General features: G+C 25.6%; 1 protein-coding gene across 1 annotated transcript; it reads right to left on the minus strand.

Annotated features, from left to right (window-relative positions):
* Positions 1 to 548: 548 nt before the first annotated feature.
* LOC122523997 (circadian clock-controlled protein daywake-like) lies at positions 549 to 6,472 on the minus strand. The gene is made up of 3 exons (XM_043646018.1): positions 6,246 to 6,472; positions 5,449 to 5,680; positions 549 to 2,013 (listed from the first exon to the last, which is right to left on the minus strand). Exons 1-3 carry the CDS (start codon positions 6,322 to 6,324, stop codon positions 1,572 to 1,574), a joined length of 753 nt encoding a protein of 250 aa, XP_043501953.1. The 5' UTR covers positions 6,325 to 6,472; the 3' UTR covers positions 549 to 1,571.
* Positions 6,473 to 12,061: the final 5,589 nt, after the last annotated feature.

Consider the following 12,061-nt stretch of genomic DNA (forward strand, 5'->3'; position numbering starts at 1 on the left):
ACGGGATAAAAAAAAATAAATAAATAAATAAATAAAGATGAAACACAGGACGCTTGACGTTACAACGTTCATTAACGTATAAACTATCGATTAGAATCGGCTAAAGCAAGCATTAATGCGATTATATGGATAATGCATTGTAGTCGTCAAGACCTTGGTTGTGTCGCGAACGAGAAGAGTTATTTATGCGTGCATTATAAAAAAAAAAATAAAAAAGAAACTATTCTTTCTTTCTTTTTTCTTTTAACAAATCTTTCAATTACTTACTGAATCGGACCTTGTTCGGATAATATTAAATGAAGAGAAAAATAAATAATAATAAATAAATAATTACTATTTGGATATATCAAAAAAAAAAAGAAATTCAATATATATATATATTTAAATGATTTTTACCTTTTCATTATTCTTCTCTTACTACAGTTTTCGATCGAACTACAAAACTGCTAACGGTAAGTACCAACGTTATTTCAAACTATACATTTGTTTTTCTTTTTTTTTATAAAAGAAAAGAATTATTTGAATAAACGAATAATAAAATTTTGGGGTATATTTAACGTTAAATTGCTTTATTCGGTATGTTGCGTCTCAGAGGCGTTAAAATCTACAAAGTTATAAATTATATTGACTATTCTCGTATAATGAATATACACCTGTTTATTAATAATCTACCTATCGACCAGAGTATGCGTGTTGTTTTTTTTTATGTTTGCTAACTCGCTAGACGTGTTGATGAAGTTCAGTATCTTTTCTTTTCTTTCCATTTCTTTTTCTTTCTTTTTTCTTTTTTTTTTTCTTTTTTTTCGTTTCGAAAAATAAGGCCAAGGACTTTAAATGCACGTCGATAAACATCCGTAAAAATAAAATTAACATATACATCAAGATCTATATAAATATATTATACATATTCCATATATATATATAGATATATATAGAAATGAATACTTAAGATTATAAATTTTCATTAATGAATTTTTTGTAATCTCATTAACGTCATTCCTCTTAGTTCGAATCTAAAACGTACATATTATAATACGAATTAAATTAAACATTACGAATACTGATAGAGATGATATAATAAAATAAAATACAAAACTAAGAGACAATGCTCTAAATTTAAATTCTATTATGTTTACCTTTTGAAAGTATTCATCAAATTTCTACATTATTAAACGTTATCACTAAAGGTAACATGGAACAATTTTTTTTTAACATAGTTAAAAGAAGTATTTCACATTTCTCGAGATTAGAAAATATTTGTAATATACGAATGATTTTCGACGTGTTAAAATCTTATCGTCTGATCTATAAAAATATACATACATACATACATATATACATACATATATATATGTAAAATTCAGAGGTAGTATTTTCAATTGTAAATAATGTCAATGGCAAATTATGAATATTCGATCATTGACATCATCACTATCATCACCATTCGTTATCCGTATCCTTCTCTATATATGCTATCAGGATTTTTTTTTTTTTTTTAAATTATTTTGTATCTTTTATTTCCTTCCTTTAATCTAATTTCGAATGTTTGTATCTTCTACTTGGTTGAATTATTAATTTAAAGGGAAGAGTTGTTCGTAAGTGAAATTACTGACAATACCATTCGCTATTTCGCGGAATGCATCTGACAATGCTTTCTCGATGAACGGTTGCATTTCCGATAGGAACGCATCGAAATTGCTGTTTATTGCGTTATTGATTACATCACCTAGAACCTTTTCACCGCCAAAAAGATTTTCGAAATTTATGGTACCCTTGCCGACTGTTATTTTCATTACAAAATCATTGATGAAAACTTGATGCTCTCCGTTAGGTAATTGTTTCGTTCCTGCACGTATTTTCACGGATCCGACGCATTGGGTGAAATTTCCAGTCATTGGTCCGGATCCTTGAATTGGTAAAAGTAATACTCTTCCATTGATATCGTAATTTCCTTTGATGTGTAAGTGCGGCAACTTGACGTCCATCGCGAATTCCAGATTGTCGAAGTCTGTCCTATTTTTTTTTTTTTTTTTTTTTTGGGGGGGAAAGAAAAAACAAAATTATATGTTAATATAATAATTTGTTCGTTGATTTTTGTTAAAGGTAAATAAAAGGTAATTAATAATGAAAGATAAAAAATAAATGAAGATAAAAGAAAGAGAGAAGAGAAAAGATTTTTTATCGAATTCTTTTTTGTTTTTTTTACTTTTTTATGGATTATACTGAAAGATAATATTAGTCTTTTCTATATTTTAGAATGGAATATGTTAATGTAATGTAATTTTAGAGTCAAATTGATTTTTTTTAAGGATTCCTTCTTGCTGACGATCTTAATATCTCTGAATGATCGAAACAGCGAGAAAAAATGTCATTATTGAAACATGAATCATCAAAATCGGGTGCTAATTTATTTATGTATCGTTAAATAATTTTTGAAGGAACTAATATTTTATTTTTCTCTTTTTTTAGAATTTTACTAGCAAAGAGAGATAAATTTTGTAATTTTTTTGGACAATGAAATTGAATACTTCGAAAGTATCGAAAATAGAATCGAAGATTTGATTTTTTTCAAACTTGGATACTCAAAATCAGATATTAATTCGTTACGAATATTTCAATCGTTTTAAAATGATTGATATTTGATTCTTTGTATTTTTTCAAATTAAACTATTAGACAATTTTCCTAATTTTCTTGGACAATCAAAAGATGAATATTTCAAAATTGATGAGACAAGAAAAGAAGATTTAATTCTTGGTACTTAGATAATCAGATATTAAATTGTTATTCACGGTTCAATGAATAATTCGCAATAAATTCGCATTGACTAGTTGTATTCTTTTGATTTTCTTTTTTTTTTTTAGAATTATTGTAGTTAACAATAAAACTGAAAACTTCAAAAGTATTGAAAGAAGAGAAGATTTGATTCTTAGAACTTCGATAATTAAAATTAGGTACTAATTGGCTACGAATCGTTCAATTATATTAGAATTGACTATGTTTTAATCATTTTTCAGAATAATGCTGGTTGAAATGATCTTTGTAATTTTCTTGAACACTGAAAATTAATACTGCAAAATTATAGAGACTACAAGAAGTGAAGATTTGATTCATGGAATATGCATAATCAAAGTTAAACGCAAAATTTTATTAATGGAAAATAATGTTAAAAAGTTTAAAAAAAAAAAAAAGCAAAGATTAGATTTGAGGAACATTGATTATCAAAATTCAACACAGGTTTCCCATGAATCAAAGTATCAGAATCGTTTGAAATGATCCATAATTTATCAATATCTTAATATTTTTAAACAATGAAAATTATTCAATATATTATTCGTACTTAAAAAGAAAAAATGTAAAATATAAAAATATCCAAGAGAAACGAAAATAAAAAAATTAGATTCAAGGAAAACCACAAAAAATTTGATATAAATCTAAAATTAGGAGAATCGTTTGTTGACCTCTACAATTACGTGTCCAGCACGATAAATGAACTCACACGAAAGTACGAAAAAAAAGTAAAAAAGAAATCAAACGGGATACTTTTTGGATCTATCATGACGTAACTGTCGAACAAACAGGAAAGTTGAAAAAAGTAAAAAGGAATAAATAAAATCAAGATCACGAGGAAAGATAGTTTCTAGGTCAACAAGAGTTATTTTTTTTTTTCCCTAATGGTCATTTCCGTTGGTCTTCGCTATTTTATTATTTGCCAACTATTATCCTCCTTTTTTATTTTTATTTCTTTTTCTTTTTTCCGTTAAGTTACAGGTAACAAGCATACACGTTTAGCAACATAACAATTGTTTTCGAATTCGCGTTTCGAGCACTCGTGTCACGGTCGTATTCGATACTATAAACGGAATATAAAGTAATCTTGCTTTCCCGGATCGAATGATCAATCTATGTAATTATATTGATTTATTTTATTTTTCTTTTCTTTTTTCTTGTTTTCTTCTTCTATTTTTATACATTGTAATATCAGCGATGATCACTCGTGCGAAACTGGAGAATCACGGAAAGAAACGTTACGTTTAAATCGATTTATCTGGTTTAATCGTTTATGTAATATAGTTATATTATTATTATTATTATTTTCCTTTTTTTTTCTTTTTTTTTCTTTTTTTGCAAATAAGATAGGAAACGATAGTTCGTCGTAATACAGTATATACAATTATTTTAACTTATTTCCTTATTGTTCATTTAATTCATTGTTTTTCTATCAAATATCCATAACCAATGAAATGACAGCCGAACGTCTTCAATATTTTTATATAGTTTTTCTTATAATATTTATTAAAAAATAAAATAAAAAAAAGGATATGACAGACTGTAATATTTTTATTCGTTTATCTGTCTCTCTTGCACAACTTTATTTCACTTTTGTTATTTAATATTTAACAAAGAAAAACAATATTCCAACACGACAACTTTTGCTTTTTAATTATTTTACACAATAAAAAACACTTGTCTTCGTATTCGGAAAATCATTCGCATTAACGGAACAATAAAATAAAATAAAATAAAATAAAAATACCAAATAAAACACTCGCATGAAATTGTTAATGAATATCGAATAAAAAATATTAAAACGAATGTCGTGCTCCGTTTAAAAAAATAAAACAAGTTCATTGATCGTTCGTAATTGTTTGAACACGTTTTCATTGTTAATTGTTTTGCGGGTTAATAAAATATATCACATAGATGACTGTACAAGGTATTGTGAGTATTTCTTCTTGTTATTATTATAATTATATTAATCCACGTGATTAACGATAACGTGAATTACGATAAAGATAACAACATATGCAAATGATCTAGCTATGCTGTAATACGACCCCCACTCTTCCCCATTAAACAGTAATTTCTGACTTCCTGCATTCGTAATCTTTTATTAAATATTCAATATCGTTTTTATACATTTTTATAGTTCGGGTTCCATCAGATTCCTAATGAATGCCAAAACTTTCCATGTATCCTTCGATTCATTTTTAAAATAAAAATACAAATTAAAATAAAATAATACTCTTTTTTTCTTTCTATATTTGGAAACGATATTGAATTTTTGCTTTTTTTTTTTGTTTTTTTACAATTCTTTTTATTTTTTTTTTTAATAATATAAGATTATTTTTACTAATTATTCAAAAACGTTTCGTTATCTTATGTTAAATTTTTATATAACTATAAAAATTCTATTCCATTAAACAAAAAAGGAAAAAAGGAATTATCTTTTAATATTAAACGAGTAAATAAACAATTTCGTTGACGATGAATTAGAATCGGCTGTCGTGTCATAGATTTATTATAAAAATTCATGAGGAATATATTCGTACGTTTTTTATTGTTCAAGAATGCTTCTTGAAAACAATAATATTATTTAATCGTAATAAAACGTGTTATGTTTTTAATCGTTCATGATTTGATTGAAATTCGATGGAATCATAACTTACTTTAAATCGGTTATGGTGAAATCACTGGCACCATAGGCTTCTACATCCTTAGCATTTATCCTGAGACCAGCTTTTTCGGTAGCAATTAGGTTTTTCAATAAAAGTGGTTCCAATGACGGAATGTTGTATTCCGGTACACCTTTTTGAAGATATGGCTTCAAATATTCGACACTTTCAGTCACGCAAGGAACGATATTAGGATCGCTACGTTTGCATACGTGAATGAAATCAGCTGAAAGAAATAAAATTATTTAATAAGGAAATATAAATTGCGATGAAATTTTATATAGGACTAATAAGCGGAATAAAATTTAAAAATGAATTATTTTTGAGCATAATGATGGTATAATTAATAATAAATAATTAATTTTTATTTAAAAAAAAAAAAAAAAACTAAAGAAATTACCCGAACAATTATAGTTACTAAAAAAAAATGTGATAAATTTAATATTCCGTACAATTTGAAAAGATAAGATTCAAAATCTAATGTGCAGAATTTAATTTCAAAATTTACAAAATAAAATAAAAAAAAGATAAGTTAAAAATATGTTAATAATTGTTATAAAATTTATAATTATTTTCTTTTGTAAAACCATGTCCATTACCCGGGTCAACAATGTATAAATAAATAAATGATCTATTCACCTGTGTTAACAATTTCTATTTGAAAGAAAAATTTGTTAAAACTATTGTAGCCTAAATTTGACTTTTTTTAATTAAAATTTGACTTTGATTTAATTAAAAGAAAAAAAATTACTAAATAAATAAATTAATTGAATATAATTTCTTGTACTCACGTAAATCCATCGATTGGCCAAAATCGAAGATCATAGGGAAGAAAATTAAATTGAATAAGAACAAAACGTAACACTTCATGATTATTTGATATATTTGATATGTAAGAAAAATTGAAAATAAAAATAAAGGTTAGAATAAAGAATATCCTTTTGAATGAATTTAATAAAAGGAAACACAAATCACGAATGTTTCTCGGTTGATGCTCGGACTCGAAGTGAATAAGAGTGAATCGTGCGTGAACCTTATAGTGGTATACTTCTCCTCCCTTGTCCCCCCGGTCCTCACCATCCACCATCTACCATCTTTGAGTTATTCAAAATTAGTCAGAGTTACAGTCACTAAAACAATTGTCTACCATATTGTGCCATTACACACACCTATATGTCAATGCATTTATTTTTTTATACATACATATACACATATAAAAATATATATAAATATATATACATATATATACTTAGGTGTACCCATACTACACACACATAAATATTTAATATTCATTTATTTTTTTCCCCTACTTATTTACACTTATATGTATCCTACACACCCACATACATGCATTTACATATTCTTCATAAATCTATGAACGTGTGTGTGTGTGTGTGTGTGTGTGCGCGTATATAAAGGTTACTTCTTTTAGATTCAAAGTCAAGGATACTCATTGAAAAGAGAGTTGAGAAGAGAGGGATGATAAAAAAGATAAACCACTAAACATGTATAAACCGCACTATGTTAATTCTTTAAACGCTTAAAGTTTGACATTGACCTTTTAAACTTATTCTTGACGGATTCTTTAAGATACTTTTTCTTCTTCTTTATTTTCCACTCTCTCTTTCTTCCTTTTTTTTTCCTTTTTTTATTTTCTTTTATTTCTCTTATGTTAATAACCTACGACCTGTGCAGGTAAATACAATTATCCCATGAGTATACTTGTATGTCTAGATTTATACAAGTTAACTGTGAGAATTTTTCTCGAATAAAATAAAATTGCAAAATTTGTTTGTAAAACTGACAAAAGTATTCAAATCTAATTTAAAGTTTAATTTCCTTTAGAATAATAAATGAAAACATAAATAATCGTCTATACAAATTTGATTTAAAATAATAGAAGAAGTGAACTAAATAAATTAACAATTTGTTTCATCTTGGAATATTCGAAGAATTAAATATAAAGAAACAAAAATATGATTGAATATTGAAAGTTTTTTAAATTACCTTGATTTGTAATCAATCAAAAATTGATTCTACGATACTTGCTTATATTTTTTGTTTATTTTCCCCTTTTTATTTATCAGAACTATCTTACAGATAAACATTAAAGAAATATAAAACCAAAAAAAAAACAAAGCAGAAAGAATATAGACTTGTTTTTTATTTGGTAAAAAAGGAAAGATAATAAAAAGCCATCCACTCTGATATGACCTTGTTATAATTATAAGATAAAATGTAAGAAAGTGAAAACATATCTTCTTGTAATTTATTTATTTATGCCAGTTAACCGGCTTTGCTGTTGCGTATCCATGATCGTTTAAAGTTTAGTAAAAATCACTCTAACTCAGGAAAATTGTATTTTCTTGAAATAGATAAAAGGAAAAAGAGTAATGAAAAAATGACGTTTGAATAACATCCGATCATTATTTATTAATCGCATGCACATTCGTACGAAATGTAAGAAATTCGAGCGGCGAAGAAAATGGAAATAAACAAATTAATTTTTGATTATATTTTTCAAACATTAAAAGTGAAGTTAACATCGCGTGTATGACAATTTATTTATTGAGTTTGAACGTATGACGTTAATTCAACCTTTATTTCTTATACACAGAACATATATGCATCAAGAATTTTAATAAAAAACGTGAGATGTGTATTAATTAGTATTATTATTATATATATATATATATATATAGATATATTTATAAATACTCATGTGTTAGCATGTGACATTTAACATTACCACGAAGAGTATAAAAGAAAAAAGAAAGGACAGATCTACATCAAGGAAAATGAGAAGGAGGAATAGATTATAAGAACAATAAATAATTTTAAATCATGCAACACATTGGGATATATACATATCGTTAAAATTTACCTGTATAAATCTAATAATCGATTTTAAATCTATCGAACAAATAAATTTGAATAATATATGGAAATTTTACGTTTCTGCATTAAATCGCACATATTTTATCTGCAATGTTAATTTACGTTGCTAGAACAAAAATTTTCTATATATCCTTGATAAGAAATTATTCACTAGAAGAAGATACAAAAATAAAACTAGGATGGTAAATCAAAGATCGAAAGAGTATTCTTAAATAAAATGAAGATTATTTTGAATTTACCCCATTACCGTTTAATCTTTCTTTATACCTGAAATTGAAATCAATTATTGATGTTTATCGTTAAACGTATAACGTAAAATAATAATTTAATCGTGGTTGAATGTATAAAATAAAATTAGACTTGAAGTTTTAAAATAGAAAGAAAATATAAAAAAAAAAAATAGTTTTATATTTTTATTATTATTTTACTTATTTAAATATAAGTTTATAAAGTATTTAAACGTTTTGATTGTTCCGATTACTTTCAGTTCAAAAAATTGAACATTTCATACTTAAATGGTCTAACATTTGTTATCCTGTAATCGAATTAATATAATTTTTAATTTATCCTATTATTATAAATTAAATTTTTCATTAAGAATAATAAATACTACTTATTGATCGTGCATAGCACAATAGAATTTATAATCGTAAGTGGATAAAAAGGAAAAAAGAGAAAAAGAAAAAAAGAAAGAAAGAGAGAGAGAGAGGGAGAGAAAAATTAAAGTATCTACTAAGTTAAAATTATTATTCTACAGGTCAAAGAAGTCGACGAAGTTATCAACAATGTGACGTAAAATGCTGTTGCATAATGCATCAACTTACATCCTCATCCGGAAATAAAAGCCAAGAGCAAGCGAGCAAAAGAATTGTTGGTTTCGAACATTTTAAATTATCAGCAAAGAAATTATCATAGGAATGGATGCTTCTTCTTCTTCTTTTTTTTATCTTTTTTAATTCAGCGTTTCTCAACTCAATTTTTATATTTATTCATTATCAACACCCGAATACATTTCTCTTTTTGGTAAAAATAAAGAAATTATTTAATTATATTTCTATAGATAGTGTTAGAATGATGTTGATAACAAAACAAGATATAATAATAATAATAATAATAATAATAATAATAATAATACGAGATCACATTATTGTGTTCTTTTTAAATAGCAAATAGGAAATATCAATATATATTATATATAAATGACAAGAAATTCTAGGTAAAAAGGAAATACTTTTATAAAAAATTATGTTAAAAATACGACCGTGACTGAGCTGCATTTTATCAAGAATTTGAAAAAAAAAGCACTTAACGAGAACATTCTGAAAATCTCTTACCAATTAATTATTTTCCTCATACTGCAATCCTCTATGAATCAATTTATTTTCAGAACTCGAGTATAAATAACTAAATCTTGTTCATGTATAGACATAAAAATTGTAGATTCTTATTCAACCTTTTAGGCACGACGTGCCACTATAGTGGCTCACCCGAATAGCTCACTCGCTCACCGTTTAAATTAAATAATCTTCATCATATGTATTTTCATATTTAAGTGAAATGTTAAAGTTTAAATATGTGCAATATATTTTTAAGAAAAATTATATAAATTTATTATAAAATAATATAATTTAATTTTTATTAATATAATTTATTAAATGAGCCGTACCTAAAAGGTTAAAAAATAAGTAGAATTATTTTGATAACGAGCTTGAAGTTTTACAACAAATTAAAAACAATAAATGGTATAATATTTGTCTTTAAAAATCACATAACTTATATATAAGACAATTTGTTGAAATAAAAAACTCTGCTTATACTTTATTACAAAAATCAAGAAGATATTATGATACGATATAATTATACTATAATAAATATATGGCTTATAATAGAACTTAAAGAAAAAAAAACATAAAGAATGCTACAAAGTCCATGTGAATCTCTGTATATGTATTATTAAAATTGATGACACGGTAATCAAATGAATATCGATTAAAAAATACAAATAAATCCATAAACGTGTGATTCGTAAAGTAATATCCATGACTTTACGGAATATAAGAAATTCATTTTAATGCACAATATTATTGCGAATTAGATGGAAAAAGCTATTTACGATTAAATATCACGAAGTGTGACTTGATGATAAATTACTTTCCTTGTAATAACGTAACTCTAACAACTAAATCATTTGTGTAACATATCTCATTTGAAATCGTATTAGAATATTTCAATATTATATCATTGTAAGTTGAGAAATGCTGTTTTACGTTCGATACTCGAAGAACGGGAAAAAAAGATTCGTGTAAAAAATACATAACATATCAATTATATTTTAATCCCGATCGATTAATCCCTCCGTGTGCTGCTATTATATGAATCTAAGATAAAATCATCTGAAATGAGATAATGTATTGAAAAAAACGAAGAGACCTCGATCGACATATTTCCTTCAATTTCTTTTAGTATTTTCAATCACCCATTAAATTTTATTATTAACGATTAGCGTTATTATACGCGATATAAATTAATTGTTATTGCAGTTTGTAACAATCTGTTCAATCTGTTCTTTTCCAATGACAGCTTCTCAATTTTTAAGAATCTACTTGAAACATTGGATTATATATTCAACCAAAACTGTCTAATTCGAGATTAGCGATCTCCTGTTCTCTGTCAGAATACAAGGAACATGTAATTCTTTGTCTTGTAATCACTCGTACGTTTTATAATTGTAAGACATTATTTAACAACAACCGACTATTCGAGTCTAAATGACATTCATTTATTCTTCTTTTTCATTTTTATCTTTCATCTCTCTCTCTCTCTCTCCCTTTTATGAATTAACCAAGGAATCTTACAGTTTCCTACGTCTATCATTCCAATTCGTGATTCAATTTTTAATTCAAGATTTATTTGGTAAACACACGATGACAAAATTCTGCTCTTTTCTTTTCTCATTTTTTTTTTTTTTATGTTTTAATTTTTTCAGTTTTATTATCGTTGGGAAAAATATAAATGTATATAAAACAATATCACTAGGAAGTAATAAAATGAAGATTAATTGATAGTTAAGGTTAATTCTAAAGAATTTCAATTAGACAGATTCGTAAAGGAATTTCAATATTTAACGTTTGAAATAAATTAAATATAAAAATCTATTAAAACACATTTTTCTGCTGTCGTGCGAATAAAATATTCTTTTAATTGAGAATTGAAGAGAACATTTTTTTATAGGCACATCTTATTTTTATTTTTATTATCATTGAATAAAAACTGCGAGGAGGGGAGAGGGGGTAGGAAGATAGAAAAAAAAATCGATGCAAAGTAATGCAATAAAGATATATTATCGATAGTTAACGATTATTCTAACGAGTATAGTAAAATGGCACGTAAAATAATGAACGAAGATTATCCTTTTCGTATAAATTCAGTATTAAAACTATTAAAACACTTGCCACGTGAGAATGTATTCTTTTAATCGATCAGTTGAAGAGAATCTTTTCCAAGGTTCCTTTTATTTCTATCTTTATTATTTCATATTTTTTTTTATTATTATTACTATATTATTATTATTATTATTTTCTTTTTGGCTTATTGATAGTTTGAGATAATCCAAACGATTTCGGTAAAATAGGCTCGTAAAAACGGAATTGGAAGATGCATAATTTCGTATCGATTAAAAACTATTAAAAAATTAGCTATGCGAATTTTA

The sequence above is a fragment of the Polistes fuscatus genome, unplaced genomic scaffold (assembly GCF_010416935.1).
Source record: "Polistes fuscatus isolate 324 unplaced genomic scaffold, CU_Pfus_HIC Scaffold7, whole genome shotgun sequence".
NCBI lineage: Eukaryota > Metazoa > Arthropoda > Insecta > Hymenoptera > Vespidae > Polistes > Polistes fuscatus.